At 55.1% G+C, this 21,491-nt stretch overlaps 1 protein-coding gene across 5 annotated transcripts in view; it reads left to right on the plus strand.

Annotated features, from left to right (window-relative positions):
* DGKZ (diacylglycerol kinase zeta) overlaps positions 1–21,491 on the plus strand; it is a 101,695-nt gene that overhangs the window by 62,065 nt on the left and 18,139 nt on the right. For 3 of the 5 annotated variants that reach the window (XM_054025900.1, XM_054025896.1, XM_054025897.1), the window contains 23 exons: positions 1,190–1,298; positions 2,363–2,458; positions 4,209–4,286; positions 4,642–4,698; positions 7,798–7,866; positions 8,376–8,447; positions 8,789–8,905; positions 8,993–9,064; positions 9,524–9,619; positions 9,891–9,973; positions 10,580–10,640; positions 11,451–11,564; positions 12,323–12,463; positions 13,261–13,339; positions 13,787–13,842; positions 14,798–14,860; positions 15,137–15,210; positions 15,317–15,428; positions 16,053–16,252; positions 16,875–16,975; positions 17,331–17,410; positions 18,734–18,778; positions 19,100–19,169. In XM_054025900.1, the coding sequence (XP_053881875.1) occupies positions 1,190–1,298; positions 2,363–2,458; positions 4,209–4,286; positions 4,642–4,698; positions 7,798–7,866; positions 8,376–8,447; positions 8,789–8,905; positions 8,993–9,064; positions 9,524–9,619; positions 9,891–9,973; positions 10,580–10,640; positions 11,451–11,564; positions 12,323–12,463; positions 13,261–13,339; positions 13,787–13,842; positions 14,798–14,860; positions 15,137–15,210; positions 15,317–15,428; positions 16,053–16,252; positions 16,875–16,975; positions 17,331–17,410; positions 18,734–18,778; positions 19,100–19,169 (2,045 nt within the window). The remainder of the gene's footprint in view (positions 1–1,189; positions 1,299–2,362; positions 2,459–4,208; positions 4,287–4,641; positions 4,699–7,797; positions 7,867–8,375; positions 8,448–8,788; positions 8,906–8,992; positions 9,065–9,523; positions 9,620–9,890; positions 9,974–10,579; positions 10,641–11,450; positions 11,565–12,322; positions 12,464–13,260; positions 13,340–13,786; positions 13,843–14,797; positions 14,861–15,136; positions 15,211–15,316; positions 15,429–16,052; positions 16,253–16,874; positions 16,976–17,330; positions 17,411–18,733; positions 18,779–19,099; positions 19,170–21,491) is intronic. The other 2 variants (XM_054025901.1, XM_054025899.1) reach the window with 1 other exon arrangement.

Consider the following 21,491-nt stretch of genomic DNA (forward strand, 5'->3'; position numbering starts at 1 on the left):
GCGTGGAGTACCAAACCCTGCTGGATCAGGGCAAGTGGAGGGGGTGGGGTGAGGGAGCTGGAGGGACTGCATGGGGCCTTGGGGCAGGATGAGGGAAGGGACTAGCACAGGACCCTCTGCCAGGCCTAGCTGCAGCTCCCAGCCATGTGCTCCATAGGTTTGTGGACTAGGAGAGGCCAGGGAGTCAGTGTCTCCATGTCCTTCTCCTCTGATCAAAGGCCAATCAGCCTCTTGTTCATCGGTGTGTGTCTGACTGGCTGCTGAGTTTGTTTTTGCAGTACCCCTGTGCTTGCTGCTTCTCCCAGCTGCTGGTGCCGGGTGCAGGTGTGAATAAGGGATCATGAGAGGGGATGTTTCTGGGATGGGGGAAGGATGTGTCCAGTTTCTCCAGTTGGCTTTCTATGCCCAGCTCCACTGGCTGCTGGGCTCAGAGGCTGCACAACTCCCTGCCCGGGCAGTTACTGGAAATGGCACTGCCATGGTGGGAGGGGTCAAAAGCTTTGCTGAGGTTGTCAGTCCCAGACGAACGGCTGCTGACCTGGAGACAGCGAGAGCCTCTTGTGAGCAGGGGCCGTGAGCTGCTTCCCCCATTCTCACCGCACTCCGCCCCGCTTCTGCTGGCTCTCGATTCTCTGTCCATTTGTGACATTCAAGTGAGAGGGGGCATCTCTGGGATGTCCCAATGTCTTCAGGAAGAGTCCCCACCCTTGCGACCTTTGCCCATCTTTGGGAAGAGGGGCTACTCCCACCAGGTCAAATCAGAAGCTTTTTGTGTGTAATGTGATGCCCCTGAGTTGGGCATCAACCCCCAGGGCCTCTGGATCTAAAAACATGAGCGTCTGCTGCCTGGGCAAACCCCAGATCTGTAGCTCTAGCAGACTCCCAAGCTGCTCTGTGGCTCAGTCACCGCTAGAGGGGCATACTGTGTAGGTGTGGCTTGTGAGAGCCTATATCTCACCATTGCAGGGAACCCTTCACCAGCTCATCCTCATGGCGTATGCGGAAGGGTGGATATTGACCAGCCTGTCATTATAGTGAATTCAGCCTCAGCCCAGGTTTCTGGCTTTGAGTGATACTAATGAACAATGCTCTGCCCCCCTTAGCCTCTTCCTTCTGAAGAGTTTATGATGCCTTGCGTGCATTTATGTTCCCACCTTTTTTTATAGCCACCCCTCCCTCTTTCTTCCAGGAAAGCCATCGCCAAGTCCGGCCTCCAGCACATGGTATCCCAGCCGAACCCCACACTAGCCCTGAGGAGTGAATCAGAGAGGCAGATCCGCAGCACTGTGGACTGGAGTGTAGGTTGCCTTTAATTTTCCTTGGTGCTTGGGAGGGGACTCTCTGATGTTACAGTGGCTAACTCGGCTTGTGGCCATTCCCAGGAGGAGGGCCATAAGGCTGTACCAGGTGGCTCCTGTTTTGACATTCGTAGCTTGTGGCTAGCAGCTGGTGCTTTCTGATGTTGCTGGGTAAAGTGCCTGGATGCTGGGGGAAATAGACAGGGCATTCGCTCTCATTCCCCACTGCTACTATACAGCCATCCATTCTGCACGTGGGAATGGAGACCTGGTGAGTGGTGGAAGGCACTGCTCTCCTTGGTGGGGATGCACAGACAAAGCTGAACCCATTGTGAGCTGCATCCTCAGAGGCCTCGTGTCCTGATGCAGGGTGGGGACAATCCTTCTCTACAACTGTGGGGAGACCTAGCTGGGATCATGCCTTCTGCTCTGGTCCCCTCGTCCCCAGAGGCCTTGTGTTTGGAAGCTGAGAGGGGATGGTTCTCACCTGGAACACTGTGAAGGGCATTCAGAGAAGAGCAGAAACAGTCAGGGGGCTGAAGGGTTTGACCTGTGAGGAGAGATGTGTCCAGTTCAGCTCAGTAGTGTGTGAGTGGGGCCATGACAGTCTGCCAGTAACGGAGCGAGGGGTGCAAACCTCCGGATGGGACACTGGGGTGGAGCGGGTGACGGGAAGTAAGGGGGAAATGTAAGCTGAATCTCAGGAAAACTCCTTAGCAATGAGGTGAATTTGCCCAGGAGAATCCTCTCCCGGACAGCCCCATTGTTTACAGCTAGACAGGATAGCATCCTACGGGCAGTACTTTTACATTTCTGACATGTCTGGGCCATGGTGGGAGCTTTGGGCAGGTTTTCTGGATATGCCCTCGCTCTGGAGAGTGGGCCTCTGTGCAGCCTGTGATCACAGCGGTGCTCTGTAGCACAATGTATTGTGGATCTGGGATGGTCAGCTGGGATATTCATCATGTTGGAGGTGACTGCTGGGATCCGAGGCCAGGTCCTGACAGTGTGGGGACTCTTGTGGCCCATTGGAGAAGTGCAACGATATCTCTTGTGCCTTCCAGGAAACTGCAATCTACGGGGAGCACATCTGGTTTGAGACCAGCGGCTCTGGGGATTTCTGCTATGTGGGGGAACAGAACTGTGTGGCCAAGATGCTGGTAAGTCAGGCACAGTGACCCCGTCATCAGCTCTGCTTGGTCTAGATACAAGACTGCGCTGCCACCTAGTGGAAAAACCTGGGGATCCCTTTCTGCACTCAGTAGCCTGGCATTTCTCAAATGCGGCCACCAAGGTCTTTTCTTGCCCCCACAGCCTGCTGGGTGGTGATAGAGGGAGGGGCCCAAAGCAGCAACCCCTCCCGTAGGGCTGCCATCAGTGGTTGGGCCTTGCCCCCCTTTGGGGAGATAGCCAATGTGAGTTCCCCACTTTCCCGGGGTGGTGGGGTCAGGCTTCAGCCTTGGGGTGGCAGGTTCCGCTCATGTGGCTTTGAGCTCCATCCCCATCCCCTGTGTGTGAGGCTTCAGTCTCCGTTCCCTGACTGCGCGGTGGCAGGCTCTAGCCCCAAGCTTAGCCCTTATCATCACCTCTGGTCCCCGCTGCTTCTCCCAGTGCCCCATTGCCCCTGGCCCTTGCTGCCGCTGTACCCACCTTCCTATCCAGGGCTTAATTTGTCCCCAGGCTTGCTGGAGCTGAGTAAGTCTGCTGTGAAAAGTGATATTTGTATATTAGTTATAATATCACTTTTCACAACAGACTTAGTAGCTAGCCTGTCTCCCCCCTCCAAAAAAAAGCAACCAGAAATGCAAAAGAAACAAGAAAAAAGACAAGAACATGCTAAGCACCTTATTTGTGTTTCTGTTCTGTTTATAAAGAATAGAGATAACTGTACATTATTTTTATTATTGAGTCTGCGAAAAAACCCTACATAAATAAATTACAATGGTTTGGACATGTGTATTTGCATATTTATTGAGTTTTTCCTAAAATTGAGCAAGTATTTTAGGAAAAATTGTCAGAGCGGCCACCAGCAAGAGTTGGTGGCCGCACTCTGAGCCCACCAAAAAATTTGTTGGGAGAACCCCAGTGGAAGTTCTCAGGCATTCTGGGGTCCAACAAAGAAGGGGTTAACACTTGTGGGGCCAGTGAGAGATATGGAAAATGTTCTGCTCTAGATTCTGCCTGCTGCTAATGCTGCTTTGAGTCTGGAAAGTTGCTGCATCTGAGCTGGCAGCAGGCACCAGGGCCTCTGGGTATCTCCGTGGCTAGGATCCAGCTGGCTGAGTTGTTAGAGAGTTTCTGTAAGTGGCTGTAGTGACCCCAGTTGCCCCAAGAGAGAATTTAATTCCAGAACTTTCCAGGAAGGATCTTGCAATAAAAGGAAGAACCAAAAAGTGGAAGCCCATGCCCTGCAGTTACATGACTGCAGGCTGGGCCGCCCATAGGGGCAACGCCCTTGGAGTCGCTGCAGCCTTCCCTCTCTAAGTGCAGGTTGCATCCAGCTGCGAGTGCTGGGGTCTGAGGATGGTGCCCATCTGATGGATGTTCATTGGTCTGGGTGAAATGAGCTTGGGGTCACAGCCTGATGGGCAGCACCAAAACTGCCACAGGTGGCAGTGATTGGCTGCCTGGTGCCAGTGTCAGAAGAGATTGAGGAGTGATCGGCCAATGGAGAGTGCTTTCGCCTCTTGCCCCAGGGCAGGGCTGAGGCAGGCTGGGGGTCGAGCATTCAGATCAAGGGAGGAGGCTTTTTACCTGCGGTGATCCTTATGGCTTCCCATCCTGTAGCGTGCTGAGCTGCTTGCTCTCAGGAGTGCCCGCCTCGGAGTGGAGGAGGAGTGAGTGGAGCTCCAAGGCTTCCAGAGTGTAAATAAATACTGACGTTAACATAGGGACTTTTCCCTCTTTCAGCAGAAACCTCTGACCAGACGCAAGTGTGCAGCCTGCAAAATTGTAGTGCATACACCCTGCATAGAACAGCTGGAGAAAGTGAGTAAAGCCCAACACAGGTCGCTCCTGGGCCTGAAGAGCTGGTTACCCCTTACCTGGGCAACAGCATGGGGCCAGCACTGAACCCCATGTGCTTTGGTTAACCATTGTCGTGACAGGCAGGTGCCTCCTGAGGGGACAGTTTAGTGGGGAAACAGACTTTTAGCAGCTCTCCTGGCATTTTAGCCCCAAGGGCTGGTGAATTGTTCCTTTGGTAGGGGGTTGGATGAGGATCCCAGATAAGCATCAAATGTCCCAGGAAGCTCCCAGGCCTGCCACATTGAACACGACTCCAGTAGGTTTCTTTTAGTAGATGGTTTCACAGATGCCTCTCTTGTGTGTGTTAAATCTGCAGATAAATTTCCGCTGCAAGCCTTCCTTCAGGGAGTCGGGATCAAGGAACGTTCGGGAGGTGAGAGACTCAGCTGGACTGCTTGCTGTGTTTGCCAGGAGGAAGTCCCGTCCCCTTCTAGTTTGGTGGCAGAGGGCTCAGGGTGCCGGGGAAGGGGCTTAGCTTGGTTTGTTGTGGAAGCAGCAGAAAGTCTGGGCATTTTCAAGTGTGGCAGGAGCCCCTGAGTCTGTGCTACCAGTGAAACCTCTGGGCACTGAAGGGGCATGGTCACCCATCCTGTGGGGCATTTCTTTGAAATGCATCTGCACGGGATTGGTGCTAGTATGGGGCGAATCTCAGATCATTCAGGGGCAGATCCGCTTCTGGTCAGTCAGCTGCTGATCTGCATTCTCAGAACCTCCTGGGCCTGCCAGGCTGGGCCAAAGACACCTCAAGGCCAGCCTTTCCCAGGAGGAATTTCACCCCATCTGGTGCTGGCCCTGAGAGAATGAAAGAACAGTTGAACTTTTGCAGGCCTCCTGGAAGGTTGTGTGGAGTTCGGGGAGAAGAGCTGGGTTTTTGCTCTATCGCCCAGCCCGGTTAGCTGCACTTATTGCCACAGTACCTGAACTTGCCCCTGGTTGAACTCTGGTGCACCTCTTATCTGTGGGGACTCTGGCTTGTATGTCTGTTAGGTCCTATCTACTTCATCTCTCCCAGCCAGGGCAGGATTGTCCCCCATAGTCTGTACTGCATGGCTGTGTCCAGGCCAGGTTAAACGTGCACTGTAGCACTTTAAACCATTTCCCGTGTGGTGTCCTTTGCTGCCATCTCTCCAGTATGCCCTACAGTGTGACCCAGGAAGGAGTAAATGGCTGCCTAGCACCGCTTTCAGGAGAAACACAGTAATGCCCCCTCAGGAGCTCTCCTGCAAACCTCTGTGCTGCAGCGGTGTGACCAGCAACAGCACCCTGTGCCTTCCCTAGGGATGTGGAGCTCTCCGTGGTGCTGAAAGGTGGGGGTGGAGGGAACTGGAGAGTATCCACACAAACTAGTCCTAAGGCAGTTCCAAACTAGCAGACATGTCCAGAGGAGCTTTTGGTAGGACATAGGCCAGGGATCTCCATGGGGAATACGCACACCTGGGATTCACCTGAACAGCTACTGCACTAGCTTTTAGATTAGAAGCACCCAAGAATCTCTCCTCTGCGGTCTCCATAGAGAACCTAATCCAATCTGTTTCCAAGGTGCCCATCATTATGGTATCTGGGCTCTCTTATCCCTCAAATTTACCTTACCAGCTTTAACCAGGAAATAGGGGTTAGATCCCAGACCTTGACGGTGCTATAAGGAAAGCACCCTCCAGAATTCATCATTCCAACCACTGTACAGTAGGAAGCAGAACCTAGGGAAGGAAGAATAAACAAAGGTGTGAATGCATGGACAGCAGCTGTTCATGGGGGGCAGACAGTGCTCTTGGACTAAGCAGCAAACTCGGACTCCCCTATGCTCCCCAACCTGTGCTGCTTCCTTCTCCCCTCCAGATGGAGGAGTAAAATTGGGGGGAAGAGAGAAGAAATACTGTGTTTAAACAGATGCACCTCTTTCCCCCTCCTCACCACCCAGTACAAGCTGGGGGAAATGTACTGCCTCCTTCCATCTCTCCCTAAAATTACTCCCCTGGCTTGGGAGGGTGGACGTGCCATCCCGGTAGCCGTTAGGGACCAGCACTGTGCTTGGCAGTCCCCTGTCACAGAACGAGCTGCCCCTGCCCCATGGGGCTCCCAGGCTCAGGCACAGAGAAGATGGCTGTGTTTGAATGCCTCTTACTCTGTTGCCAGCGTGAGGGGGCGCCAGTTCAGGCAGCACGTGCTGGCTGACCATTGCCATATGGATTTAGCTCCACTCATGATTAAGTCGGACTGCTGGGAGAACAGGGTGAGCAGAGGGAGTTCCGAGGAACTTAATTTCTCTCCTCAGTGACTGATGTGGTCTGGAGCTCAGCAGTTTCAGCTCTTTGCTTTCGTCATCTGTGTTCAGGGCCGCAGGTGTCTCCAGTGTGTCTTCTGTGACCGTGAGCTAGGTGGGGCATCTGTTTTCCATTAGGCCTGTGGCAGAGACATGGTTTGCCATGGGGAGTGGGAGGCAGCGTGGATTCACGGCATTTCTTTTTCTGATTTTTCGTCATAATTGTGACATTTCCCAGGGTACCCAGGGCTGTGAGGCACCTCGCTGTCACCTGCCCTTAGGGTGAGGAAGTCTTGTCTGTGCGTGCTGTGTGTCAGCTCCCTGACTCCATCAGCCTCCAGCAACACAAACACTCCCCTCCAAGCCTCCGCAGACCTTATTTTCTCTCTGTAGGTTAGCAATAGGCACCCTAACCTCCCTGTCCTCCAAGCATCCCCTTTAGAGTCCAGCGCCTGCTCCACTGGACACTCACAGAATTACCAGGCCTGCTGTCCCAAAGCTGACTACACAGCTCTGCTAAACACACAGCACTTAAACATATTCCCAGTGAAAACAAGAATACATTTATTATCAAAGAACAGAGAGTCAGGTGACAGTAAGAATATTGGAAACAAATGGTTATGTATAATACAAAATCACAATACCTTTCTAGAGACTAAACTAATGAACAAGTTACCCTCCTGTCCAAAGAAGCTCATCTCACCCACAGTTCTCTCCAGAGTTTTCAAGCAAGCCTGGTTGAGATTCCTTTCTCATGATGCAAACATGCTGTCTGTTTAGGGTGAAGGATGCCTGGGTGTTCTCTTTGCCCCCCAAATGTACCAGAACAAACCTTTGACGTGCACCTCACGATAGGGTTTCCTCCTCCCCTCCCCACATGGGTTTCTCCTGGGGGTTGTTGAGAGCAGCACTGGAGGATAAGGCACCTGGCATCTCAGTCAGGTACCCTGTGTCTGGGCTTTCATCTCCCTGGTCTCTCCCAGAGCTGAGTGCTCGTGCTTCTGAATCTCTCCAGTGTCTGGGCTGAGATGTTCCATGGGGCTTCTGCAGTATCCTCTTGGCACTAGAGAGATTGCAAAGGAGGATTCCATTCCATATGGGCCAGAGAAGAGGCCAGGCCACTGTGGGTCCCAGCCAAGGAGTGTGCTAACAGGATCATGTCCGTACTTTTCTCTGCGTTCTCTTTGAACCTGGCCTTGTGTTTCCGTTTAGCCCATAGTCGTCCGGCATCACTGGGTGCACCGGAGACGCCAGGAAGGGAAGTGCCGGCAGTGCGGAAAGGTGAGAAGGGCTGAAGAAAAGCCGAGGTTAGGCAGGGAAGGGGAAGGTGGTAGGTGTGGGGAACATAGAGAGGAACCACTGGAGCAGGACGCGCACAAGCCCTGCTGGGAGGGGGCAGCCCCCTCGCAGGCAGTGATGCTACCATTCCCTATACTGCCGCCTACTGGCAGCACAGCCAGCACTCCCTCAATCCCCACGTCCATCCAGTCATAAAGATTTCCACACAAACTGATCTCCCAATCTGTTCTGGAGGGACCCCCCCAGGCACCTTTGGCTGAGTCCTTGCCCTCAGATCCGGAGATGCTTGTCCCAAACATGTTGAATTCCCTCATGCCAGGGCTGTGGGTAGGGAACTGTCCAACTGAGACCTGAGCTGCATTGGCTGCAGAAGGACTCTTGTGGCTAACATCTGCTGTAGCTGGGGAACAGCTGTTCCTCTTCCTGTGCGCCCCTCGCTGCACTGCGGAGAGTTGTCAGGAGCCTCATGACCTGCCTCCTTCCCTCTGCAGGGTTTCCAGCAGAAGTTTGCCTTTCACAGCAAGGAGATTGTAGCCATCAGCTGTTCCTGGTGTAAGCAAGCGGTGAGTGCAGCCCTACCCTGAGTTAATGGCCTAATGACTTCTGATGGCCAGGTGCGTTCTAGTGCAAGCTGGAAGCTCCCCACAGCTGCTGCTCCTGCCCCAGACCCCGCAGCACCTCTTACTCAGAGAGGCTGGGATTGGAGTAGCTGGGAGCGCCTCTCACAGCCAGGGTTCCCGCCCTTTTCCTGCAATGCCTCCTGTTGGGAGCCTTCACATTGTTGGGCTCCTGCTGCGTTTCCTACAGCGCTCCCTGCTGGAGGCAGAGGTGCTGTGAGTGTTCAGAGCTGGGCTTCCCAGGCCAGGCCTCAGCAATCGAGTGCTGCGTTCTCTCTCCCTCGCAGTATCACAGTAAGGTGTCGTGCTTCATGCTGCAATGCATTGAGGAGCCGTGCTCGCTGGGGGCTCATGCTGCTGTCGTCATCCCGCCGACCTGGATTCTGCGGGTCCGGCGCCCCCAGGTGAGTCGCTCCCTCGGGCTTCGCTCCTGTTTAATCAGCAGCTCCTGATCGACTGGCAGCTGCTGACATGGTTTTTCTCTTTGCTAGAATACACTGAAGTCCAGTAAGAAAAAGAAGAGGACATCGTTCAAGCGGAAACCCAGCAAAAAGGGGGCGGAGGTCAGAGAATGAGGCCTGTGTTGACTGGGAATTGGCGGGGGGGTGGGGAATGGGAGTTGGAGAAGGTTTGCTGGTCACAGGGTATGGTCTGAGACATGGAGCGGATAAAAATGAGGTGGAGGGAAGGTGCTGGGAATGAGGGTCATTCGCAATTGTAAGATCTCTCAAAGGGGTGTTTAAAAAGAGAACAGAAAGGCTGGCATGTGGATCCCACTCTCACTGGAGTGCTGCTGCCCTTGGGACTGGGAGGGTGGATCCCAGTGCTAGGGCTCTGGGGGGTAGATCCTGCTGCTGTCCTTGGGGCTGGGAGGGTGGATCCCAGTGCTAGGGCTCTGGGGGTGTCTGGAATGTTCAGTATTTTGTCTCCAACTTCGGACCTCAGTGACTTTAAATTTCAGTTGCAGGCAGGAACTTGTGTTTTCCCCATGTTTATTGATGGTGTTGTGGTGTCTCTTGCAGGAGGGGCGATGGAAACCCTTTGTCATCAAGCCTACGCCAGCCCCACTCATGAAGCCCCTGCTGGTGTTTGTGAACCCCAAGAGTGGTGGGAATCAGGTAGGGACATTTTCTGACATGTTCCTGGATAGCCAGCTCCATGGAGGCCTTGCATCCCAACTGCTGAGAATCCAGCATGTTCGGTGATGTCTCAGCTGCAAATACAGAAGCAGCTTACTCCCTGGCATCTCCTCTTGAGGCCAGGCCTTGCCTGACTATCCAGGACTGCAGATTCGCATCACCTCTGTCTAAGACTCTGCTTCCTCCCTGCCCCCCACCATCCCATTGGGATTGTCTGTATACTGTTTCCTGAAGTGTTTCATCCTTTTAGGGAGCCAAGATCATCCAGTCCTTCATGTGGTATCTCAACCCACGACAAGTCTTTGACCTCAACCAGGGCGGCCCCAAAGAGGCGTGAGTACTGACTCAGGGAGCCCCATCCCCTTCTCCCACTGTCTCCTCCAATGGGAGCTTTGGCCCCTTCTCTTCCAGCTGGCTGCTAGTGAGGGACTGACGCTCTAGGAAAGGCCCTTGGGAAGAGCTGTGCGGCTGGACACCCAGTGCAAGTTCAAAGCCTGGGAAGTGTCTCTGGGGACTGATCCCATTTCACTTCCCAGTCAGCCCTGGCTCCCTTGTGTTTCCAGGAGGAAGGATGGCCGAATGGTTAAGGCACAGGGCTGGGAGCCAGACTCCTGGGTTCTATTCCCAGCTCTGTCACTAGCCTGTTCTGTGACCTGGGGCCAATCCCATTCCCTCTCTACACCTGCGTTTCTCCATCTGTACAATGGGGATAATAATCCTGGCTTCCTTTTCCAGGGGCCTGTGAAGATAAATTCATTACAATGTGTCAAATGCCATGAGGCTCTAGGGTGAAGAGAGGGGTCCAGGATTGTGACTCCTCTAATGGACCGCCTGAGAGAGGAACCCATTGCAAACACTGGCTGGTGCATTCCCAGCTTCGAACGTCTCCGTGATTCTCCCGCCTTTCCCTGATCCCCTCCGCTTTCTGCTTCCCTGCAGGCTGGAGATATATCGGAAAGTGCACAACCTGCGGATCCTGGCGTGTGGGGGGGATGGCACGGTGAGTGACCCTGACCTCTGAGTTGTCAAGGGACGTGGCTGGTGCCTTGATCCAAACCCCTTGCCCTTCCAGGAGAGGTGGCAGCTTCCTTGATCTAATCCAGAGGTGGGCAAAATGGGTCCCCCAAGTTCTGTAATATGGCTCACAGCCCCCTGTGACTACAGATCCCAGCATGCCATGCTCCATCTTCATCTCAGAAGCTAGCTTTGTGGGCTATGTCTCCATGCTAGAGATGAGGGTGGCTGCAATGGTCTCCTTTTGATGCCATTTAGGTGCAGCCCTGGAGCTCCTGACGAGTTGCTGGCACAGCCCTGAGCTGGGCAAAGTTTGGGAGCCAGAGTGAGTTCAGGCTTCACCCATCTAAGATGTCTGCAGCACTCCTGGAAAATTAACTCTCACGCTCCCAGTGTAGGTTAGGTATAGAAAGGGGCTGATCAGCCGTCAGGGCAAATAGCAGTGGGGATTCTCAGCCCTATGGGTCCTGGCAGAATCCACTGTACAGGGGCATTGACACATACTAGGGCACCAACAGGCTGTGAACTGCATGAGATGCCACCTCTGGCGAGCCTCACTCACTTGCCATTTGGGGTGGGGCAGGCATTTCCCCAGAACATTGGGTAAAAAGATGGGGTTTGTCCCCTCTGTCTGGAGCATTGACGGTTATTGACTGAGCATCTCCTGTAACGGCTGGAGGGGGGACAGTCTCCACATCCTCCTCATCTCTGGCTCTTGGTAACACTCTCTACCCCCTCAAGCTGATCACCCCATAGGGCTCTGAAGTAACCAGCTGCCTGTTTGGTGTTTGGCCAGGTGGGGTGGATCCTCTCCATCCTGGACCAGTTACGTCTGAATCCCCCTCCTCCTGTAGCCATCCTCCCTCTGGGGACAGGGAATGACCTGGCCAGGACTCTGAACTGGGGCGGGGTAAGTGACTCAGGGGCAGGGGGCGGAGAGGGGTACTTGCCCTGGGCGGCGGGGATCATAGGGCCCTGGTACTACTGGCTCCTGAGCTTGGGCACAGGTGGTTGGAGGGGAGGAGGGGTCTGAGTTGTGATGGCAGGACAGAGGTTTGGTGTGTGGGAGAAGCGGAGCTAAGCCCCCGGAGTCAGGGTTGTGTGGGGGGTGGGAGGGAGCTGAGCTTTTTTCTCTGGCGTTGGGAGCTTTCCCACTTGCACTCCATGCACTGCCATCTTGGAGCTGGGAATAGTGTACCCAAGAGTTCCCAGCAGAGGAGGTGAGTGCAGTGAGGGGCGGGTGTGGCTGGACATGGTAAGGGCTACGTGATGGAGGTGTGGCATGTGGCATAGATGCCACAGGGCTGGGACTGGCCTGTGGCTGGCACATGGGGATCCCTGTGGTGTATGCATCACCCAGAGGCCTGGTTTCTCCCCAGATCACCTTTGCCCCCACCAATGACATCAGCTGTAAATAGGAATCCACCCCCTTGGGAGAAGTAACTAATTGTGCCACCTGGCAAGCCGCTGTGGTGTGCTGGGAGTCACTGTGGAAAACACCCACAGAGACAGAGCCTTTTAGGCTGCAGGTTACACAGTGACAAATCCCGGCCCTATGTATCCTGTGTTCTCCCCACTCTTTGCTCTGGGGCACCTGACCCTGCACACCCCCTCTCCGGTTAGGGGAGCCAAGTTGGGTGGCTCACTGAGCTCTGCCTTGGCCCATAGGGTTACACGGATGAGCCCTTGTCAAAGATCCTCTCTCACGTGGAGGAGGGAAACATTGTGCAGCTCGACCGCTGGAATCTCCAGGTGGAGCCAAACTCCGAGGTGAACCCTGAGGAAAAAGACGAGACGGCCACAGACAAGGTGAGAGACACACAGAGCTCCTCCACCATGGGCCAGCATTCTCCATCTATCCCCAGCTCAGGCAGCACTCGACTCCCCAGGGAGTATTTTCCCCCCCGTTTCCATTTTCTCTCCTCGTGGCTCAGAGGCCCCTCCCTGCCTCCCATCTGGGAGAAGCTGCCCCAGGGGCTAGTGGCAACCAGAGCTGGCCCAAAGGTGCAGGTCTGCAAGAGACTTGGGGGGGACTCGCTGCAAGCAGAAGACCATTTCTTTGGCACAGAGACCCTGAGAACAGCAAGTGTCTCGGAGCAGAGATCGTCTGGCTGCTTGGTGAGCCAGCAGTGACCCTGTAAGAAGGGGGACTGAGCAGCTGGAATGGGGTTTGGTGGAGAGGAGACGTCCTTGCTTCTCTGGAAAACCCTCTCTGGGGATCCTGAAGGTTCCTGGGGAAACAGGCCCCAACCCCTGGTGCATTTGGCACAGAGAAAGCATCTGCTGACTGCAGTTGCCACCCCGTTCCACCCTAGGTGCTGATCTGGGCTGGACACTGCATCCCCGTTGCCTGTGTGGATGCTGAGCCTGGGCTGAGGGCTGAGCATGGATGTGCTCAGGGCAGCAGAAAGGGCTATTCCATCCCCCTCAGTATATCCCTCATTCAGGCCAATAGCCACCTCTGTCTCAATTACTCCCTCTGCTGGCAGTGACCCCTGTACATGGCTAGTGAAGTGTGGTGTCTCCCTTGCAGTAACCCTACATTCCTAGCCCCATGTCTGGTCACCACGGTTCCCAGCCTCAGCCTCCTCTTTTTCCCTTTTCAGCTTCCCCTCGATGTCTTCAATAACTATTTCAGCCTCGGCTTTGATGCTCGCGTGACACTTGAGTTCCACGAATCTCGAGGTAGGTGGGGGCTGGAGTAGGGCTGGCTGGTGCTCTCTGCGCAGAGCTGGGCTGCAGAGTGGGAGAATCTTGGGATTTAGAGGGGGGGGTGAATGGGGGAAGCAGGTTTGTAATCTGGGGGTGCCCCCAGCTTGGTCAATTGAAATGCCTTTGTGGTAGGGAGATGGCAAAGAGAGAACCAACTGGGGAGAGGGTGGGGGGAACTGACCAGGAAGAGGGTGGGAACAACCAGATAGGGGAGAGGAAGCTGCAGAGTGTGCGTGAATGAAGGGGAGGGGGAGGAAGAAACGAAGGCGTGTGGGAGAGGCAGCTGGCGAGTCTTGGGGGAGGCTGGTTAGTGAGCCTGGGAGAGTGGGGCTGGGGCGACAGGCAGCTGAGTTGCTCCTGGCAGTGAGTGAATGACACTAACGTCTGTCTTTTTTTTTTCTTCTTCTTCTCTTTCCCTAGAGGCCAATCCAGAGAAATTTAACAGCCGGTTTCGGAATAAAATGTTCTATGCTGGGGTGAGTGTGTGGGACTCCTTGGAGAGGAGCAGTGTCTGTCTAAGCTCTAGCTACTCTTAGAGATTTCCAAAGCTGCTTTCTCTGGGGAGCTACTAATGGGGTTTCTGAACTATAAGGACTCAGCTCTTTTGATCTCCCCATCAGTATGTCCCTCCAGCCCCATGATAATTGTTTTAGCTCTTCTCTGAACTCCTCCCACTGGCCTTCTTGTACTGAGGGGCCCAGGCCCAAAAACAGTGTCACAGGTAGGACCCCCTAGACCTGTATTAGAGGGTGATTATCTGCTTCCTGCCCTGGGATGAGGTCTCTGCATATGCAGTCCCCAGGTTGCATTAGCCTTTGTCCAACCCTATCGCAGTGCAGCCCCCTGGCTAATTTGTTCTTCCCCTTGCGTTTTGGCTGCTTCTGCTTCCCAGACCTGTCCATCCCATTGAGAATCTGGGTTTGGGGGATTAGCTGTGTTACCCTAGACTGCATGTCATATTGTTTCATGCCCTCTCATAACTGCCTCGCACTGAGGAGGCTGGTGTCTTGCTCCCGTATTGGGCCCAATAACTTTTGTTTGGCCATATTTTCTCACAGCCAGAGAATGAACTTGCATTCCGTGCACCCAGTACTGCGTCCCACCTGGAGAAGGAGGTGCCCTAGCCCTAGATCACAGCTGCTCCTGGAGGCCCAGCCTGGACATGGGGGGGTTGTGAGTTAGGACTGAAGTCCATTGTCAGAGCTGGGTTATCATGGGGTGCGTCAGGTCAGGAGTGAGGAGCATCTGCAGCACTGTATCAGGAGGGGGAAATCTGCCGAAGGTGCAGTGACGCCTGGAAGAGGATTTGCCCAGTCTCGGGAGTCTCGGGGGCTTGAATTGAGACTCAGTAGAGCATGAAGAGTCCATGCGATCCAGCTGCTGCTCAGGGACGCGGTCTCCAGGCACTAACCTTGTCCTTTGTGTTGGCAGACGGCGTTTTCCGACTTTCTCACGGGCAGCTCCAAAGACTTAGCGAAGCACGTCAAAGTGGTGGTGAGTGTCTGGAGAGGAGGGGCTGGGATCGTTCCCTGGGAGCGGTGGGGATTGCTGAATCCAGGGCATCATTCCTTTGGGGTTACAGTAACTGGTACCGCAGCGGCTGAGGCAGCTGTTGCACTATGAGGGACATTCCTTGGGTGTTGTAGGGCGACAGCTCCCCCTCAGAAGGCAATGAGGAGTTTATTCCCCCCAGAGTACTAGGGCTGGGCTGGGCCCTTTTCTTGCAGACACCCTAGGTGTCTGACTGTCTGTCCGTCTGTCTGTTTTCAGTGCGACGGGACAGACCTGACCCCCAAGATTCAGGACCTGAAGCCCCAGTGCCTTGTCTTTCTGAACATTCCAAGGTGAGTGGCTCCTGCACCCCTGGATGCTGAGCAGCTCCCTGCCCGGTGTTTGAGGAGCCCTCCTGTTGGTCCCAGGTGGTACTCTGCTCCCGTTGTCTCTCTGCAGGTACTGTGCGGGCACCATGCCCTGGGGCAACCCTGGGGAGCACCATGACTTCGAGCCCCAGCGCCACGACGACGGCTGCATTGAGGTCATCGGCTTCACCATGACATCCCTGGTAAATCAGCTCCGCCACTGCAGCAGGCAGGGGAGCTGCAGGTTCTGGCCCCGTTGCCCTGCACCCTGCCTGACCCACAGCTCCCGACCCTGCGACCTTGACTTGAAATCCAGCTGTGCCTGAGGGCGCCAGGCGGCACCCATCCTCTAAGCCTGTGGGACCTTCCAGTCTGCAGCCAGAATGGCTCAGTGTAGTCAGGAGCAGGACCCTGGAGGTGCACCCCCAGGTATAGCTTTGGGGGACCTCTGCCAGGAACAGCAGAGCCTTGTGTGCAGGACAGCAGAGCAACCTTCCCTAGAACGCTCCCAAGCCTGCACCCTGTGCCTGGGTGGCTAGTGGTGGGAGAGAATTCAAACACCATAAGCCTTGTTTGCTGGGGTCTTTGTGTGCCTCTGCATCCTCTCGCCTGCCTCCCCACCCAGGGCCGCTCCAGAGCTGAGACACCTGCGAGGACTCCAGCATGTGCTGGTCTTTGTGGATTCCTTCTCCCTGGGGACTGAGCTGAGCCCCTCCAAGCTCAGTTTGCTTGTGACTCCACTTGGTGTTGGATGCTGCTGCTCTAAGGTATGGCCGTGAGCCTTTTCACCACAGGCAGCCCCACTGTAACCCTGGTTCTGTTTGCAGGCTGCCTTGCAGGTGGGTGGACATGGAGAGCGGCTGCACCAGTGCCGGGAGGTGATGCTCACCACATCCAAGGCCATTCCTATGCAGGTGGACGGGGAGCCATGCAAGCTGGCAGCCTCCTGTATTCACATCTCCCTGCGCAACCAGGCCAATATGGTGCAGAAGACCAAGCGACGCAACTCCATGCCCCTACTCAATGAGTACGTTCACCTGGCACAGGGCAACCCTGGGGGCCCCAAACCCAGCAACTTGTCCAATCTGGATCGGTTCCTCACCTCCACAGCAGCAGGGCATGAGGTGGTACCAATCCAAAAGGGCATAATTCAACCATGTATTCTGGGTGGCCTTTCCCGGCTCTTCACACTTCACAGTTGCCTCCAAGAGGCATGAGCAGGGAACCTTCCAAAGGATCTCTGGGCAATACTGGAAGGAGAGTGAGAGGAGGCTTGAGTTATGGGAGCCATCTGCCGCAGAAAATGAAGCCTTAACTGCTGTCACCTGCTGCTGGGACTGGGTTAGCAAGGAGTTCTGCCACACTCCCTGCAGCACCACTTCCTGGGGGAGTCAAGTACTGGAGTGGCGGGGCACGTCACCCCATGTCCCTAGCCTGCCACACCAGTGCTCCTCCCATTCTGCTTACAGCACCACTTGCTGGTAGAGATAAGTACTGGTTAGCTGGGAGCTCCCTAAGACAGTGCTCTTGCCTAGCTTCCTCAGTTGCCTCTTGCTGGAGGAGGCTGGGCTACTGTAGCCATGAGCTTCTGCCTACATCTATAGGGCCTTCTTTCTAACCCCTGCCCTTTTCCTCCTGCCTGCGTGCAGCCAGCAACCAGTGCCCGAGCGGCTGCGAATCCGGGTGAACCGAATCAGCATGCATGACTATGAGGCACTTCACTACGACAAGGAGAAGCTCAAGGAAGCCTGTGAGTGACCAGCCCGGGTGCCTGGGGGTGTTGGGAGTGTGCTATCCCAGGGGGTTATGGGTGAGGCCTCCTTGAGCACTTTGGGCCACAGGGCCATTGGGGCAGCTCTGGGCAGCCACAGCTCTGCTGTAACGAAGCCATGGTCTGCGGATGGAGTATTGCATGCTTGAGCTGTAGTCTCTGTGGGTGGCTGTGGTCAGCCCTGTTTTATACAAAGTGGCAATGCCCTGTTGTTCTCACCATGTCTCTGGTGCTGTCCTCCGCTGGACAGTGGCCCTACTGTCTCAGGGGCTCAGTGACTGGGGGGAGAACTGGCAGCAGGCCGCTCCCTAAGATGTCTGTGCTTTGCTTTCAGCTGTGCCCCTGGGGATCATTGTGGTTCCGGGAGATAGTGACCTGGAGGTCTGTCGGACCCACATAGAGAGGCTGCAGGAGGTGAGGCGCTGCAGGGGGCGTGGGAGATGGCGGGAACTGATCGTTGAGGGGAGGGAGGCTCTGGAGAGGTCTCTCCTGACCCCCGGTTATTGTAGCCTCGCACAGTTGGCGTTCTGAGCATCCAGCATTGGCCTTTGATGGAGACCGGATCCCAGGCTAGAGGGATCATTGATCTGTTGAGTCTGACAGCTCCCATGTATTGGCCTCACTATTTCCCTTTTCGTCATCCTGCTCACCCTGCCCTCTAGTCCTCTCCAGTGTGTTGGGCAAGGAGAGGCCGCTAGGCAGGTGGAAAGAGAAGGCATTTGTCCTGCACTGAAGTATGTTCCCCAAGATCTTAGTCCTTCCCCCAAACCTGGGTACACTGTAGTCCGTCTCCCCTGTGTCAGGTGCCCCTTTCTCTCCCCTCTTGCACTATTGTGAGCTCCTTCTCAGCCCTCACCTCTGGGGGGCAGAGAGTTCTGCCTGTGGATTTATGCTTTTCCCCTGCCCAACTCTCCTCTCTCACGCACAGATGGGGAAGCTCTGGAGGGTGTGTCTGATGACACTGCACTAGCCCAGTACCCAGGTTTCTTCCTTCCCTACCTCCTGGAAGGGATTTTGCCTCGCCTGGAAGAGCCCTGCACAGCCTGAAAATGGGCTCCTTGTGGCCTAGGAAGTGCTGCAGGATCCCTGTCTGGTTTGAATCAGTGCTCCTCTCTCTCTGGTCAATCTACCATGTTTAATTGCAGAGCACATTAGGCAGGCTGGCATGAAGGGACCTGCCTATCCCTCTCTCTCTTGTCTCTGCATTTCTGATGGAACCTTCCCTGCAGTGACAGGAGGGGGGACACTCGCAGGCAGGTGGCTGGGCAACCATGATGATGGGTTTGGTGAGGGCCTAGCATCTCAGCCCTTACCCAGTCCCATCCCTCTCATAAAGTCATGGGAAGCAACTATGGCCACAACATGGGGAAGTTCCTGCAGCTGGAAGGGGTGGGGGTTCTAGAGAGTGGCCTGTCTCCTGGCTGATGCTTTAGATGACATGTCTGAGCACACAGAAGCTGGGCAGCTTGGGACACGTAGCTATTGGTTTCAGCTGCTGCCTTTCTCCCCTATTTCTCATTCCATCTGGAGCACGTCATCACTAAACTCTGAACCCAGCTGCATGTTGCAGGGCATGCAGGGCAGTGGGGGCTCAGTACTGGGAATGCATAGGCCGGGTGGCTACATACGGTGGCAGGGGCTGGCTCCTCATACAGGAGGGGGCACAGAACAGGCTCTGAGAGACAGAAGGGGGGCAGCTGAATGAATGTGGTAACCCACCCCCTTCCCTCTTTGCAGGATTTTCTTCCATGCCCTTCTTCTTTACAGTGCCTGCTCCTTCAGGTGTGTATCACCCACCTCCCTCCCCTCCGGGGGATCTCTGTCATGTACATGGTGCCAGGCTTGTAGGCTTGTTTGGACACCTCCCCAGTGAGTTTGGCGGATTTGTCTCCAGCTGCACCCCATGCCATGCCTGTGTTCCCCAACCCTTGTGTCATGCCCCCATGTGCCCCACTGTCTCCGTGCCACGCCTGGGTGCAAACTGCTTCTGTCAAAGGGCCATAAATCTGAGCCTGTCTGAATGCCCAGTGCAGGAATGAACCCAGGAAAGGTTGGGGGGAACAACGAGGAGCTGGGAAACGTCACTCTCTTCTCTTTGTGCAGGAAGGGGATGGAGCCAAATTAAAGACACTTTCATCCCAGAAGCTGTCTCCCAAGTGGTGTTTCTTAGACTGTGAGTATCCTCTCCATGCAGTACAGTAGCACTGGTCTGTCCTGGGAGGTGGGGTCGTGCTCTGATCCGCTCTAGAGATGTAGCGAAAGTCCCAAACCAATAATGCTCTCTGGGAATGATTGTTCCCTGGGACACGCTGACCGGCTCCCCCCATGGCACCATTTCCATCGGCGTGGTGCTCTCTGCATGTGGCTCCCCAGCAGTCAGGCAGTTGCCCCATTACCTTTCTCTCGGTTTGCTTAGGTGCCTGAGTGCAGCAGCTCTGAGCTGGAGGAATATGCCTCCCTGCCCCCAGAGCAGCAGCTGTGCCCAGTGCCGCTGGTCATGTGAATCCAGCAAAAACTGCCAGGTGTGGAGTGTTTGCTAACAGTACACCTGGCCTCAAGACCTTACTTCTGGCCTGTGCATGGCGCAGGCTCTCCAGGATTGGGCTGAGGTGCTGTGCCTGTGTTTGACGGACAGGGGGCTCCCTCGGGCTGGGAATGCATCCTCAGGGAGGCACTGCAGAATCTTCTGTACCCGTCGGGAATGGTCTGTGTGTGCAGCCACTGGCTACATTCTATGCCTGGCTGACACAGACTGGCCTCCTCGTGCAAACAGCCTTTTCCTCCCCAGTACTCGGGGTGCTACCCATCAGAAGGGCCCATTATTCTCCCTCTGTATAGGGGAGAGGACTACCAGTGGCACTCCAGCCCAATGACTTCCAAGGGGAGTTTCCTAACTACAAATAGTACTGTGGTCTTTAATAGAGCAAGTGAGTACTCCTAGCCCTGTACTTAGTGTTCAGAGTGTGGGAGGTTGAGGGAGAAGTGAATTAGGAGCCCTGCTCCTGAAAAATAACTCCAGTGCGATAATGACAAGTCAGTGTGGACCAGAGGGGAAGCGGGCGGGGAGAGGGAAGGTGAAAACTGAGAGCTGGTCCCAGATTCTCCCAGCAGGGGGCACTGCAGTGAATAGTGTCGGAGCTTTGGTCAGGAGGGAGCTGCTGCAGTGGCAGTCTTCTCCAGCAGGAGGTGCTCTACAGAGCAGCATAGCTGCTGCAGTGGGAGATGCATTTGTCCATCTCATTCAATTACAGGCTGTACATTGGTGCTGGAGGAGGAGGAGAGTGCCTGCTGAGCCTGTGACCCAGCCGACTGTGTTTGCAGGAGCCCCCGAGTGCTGGGGCAAAGCAGTGGGGACTTGTTTACAAACACGGCTTTGTTCCAGCTCCTTTCTCAGCCCCTTCTCCCCTTTCTGCCCCCGCCCGAGGTCCACACTTTGTTCCCAAAGCTCCAGGCTGCATATTCACTTTTACTAGCATATTTTTGGTGTCTCTGTTTTTGGTTTGAGCTATTCCCTGGGATATAGGGACAATATCACAGCCTGGGACAATAGGGGCTTTTGTGCCCTTGTAATGGTGCTGGAGCGAGTTCCCAAACACACAGGGAGAAGCTCACGCAGGGGCACCAAGCAGGGCACTGCACTGATCTTCAGAGCCAGCAGGCCTGCACCAGGCACTCACTGGGCACCAGCCGCACCACCTGAGGAGCCTGACTGCAGATAGACAAGCTGGGCTTCAAGGGGGAGACCAGCATTTGACCCCACCCCAGGGGAGACACTGGAGGGACCAGGGGAATGAAAAGGCCAGAGCCTTGTCCCAGACGCTGTGAGGATAGGTTGCTCCTTCCTATCCAATTTCTGGAGTTTCTGTTCCTCTCCCTGTTTCCCTTGTGTTCATTTCCCTCTGGCTGTGCCTCCCTCCAGGTTCCCCACCAAATCTCTGGTTTCAGGAGCACACCTTGGCCCCATCACTGCCATGTCCTCCAGGAGGGGTGTGTGTGCCAGGAGCAGTCCCAGCAGGGGTGCAGGCGTTGCCCCCTGAATTTGGCTGGTGGTGGGGAACCAAGCCAAGTTAGGTTCATTCCCTTGTCTCCTGGGAGTGTGGGGTCCCACCTGGTGGGGGTGGGGCGGACACCCCACTGCATGCACCGCTCACATGATCCCTGCTCCCAGATATTGCTGCTGTGGATTATTTCCTCCTTTCCCTGGTTTCCCAGCAGCAAGTTCGGCGCTGAGGAAAATGTGCCAGGAAAGAGGTTGGAGCCGCATTCAAGGGCGACGCAGGCTCATTAAAGTGGCTGAATTACAGACCTTCGTTAGCAGCTCCGTGGCTGTAAATCTCTTGCAGGGACAGGATAAACGGGGCTCTTTCACTCCTCTAATCTGCTCTGGCTTGTGTCATGGACACCCCTCCCCCCCATTCTTGTTCTGTTCCTAGAGAGAATTCCCCAGTCCCTTTAGGGCCCAGCCATAGCAACCCCAGTCTGGGCAGCAGTCCTC

This window comes from Malaclemys terrapin, chromosome 4, assembly GCF_027887155.1.
Source record: "Malaclemys terrapin pileata isolate rMalTer1 chromosome 4, rMalTer1.hap1, whole genome shotgun sequence".
Classification (NCBI taxonomy): Eukaryota; Metazoa; Chordata; order Testudines; family Emydidae; genus Malaclemys; species Malaclemys terrapin.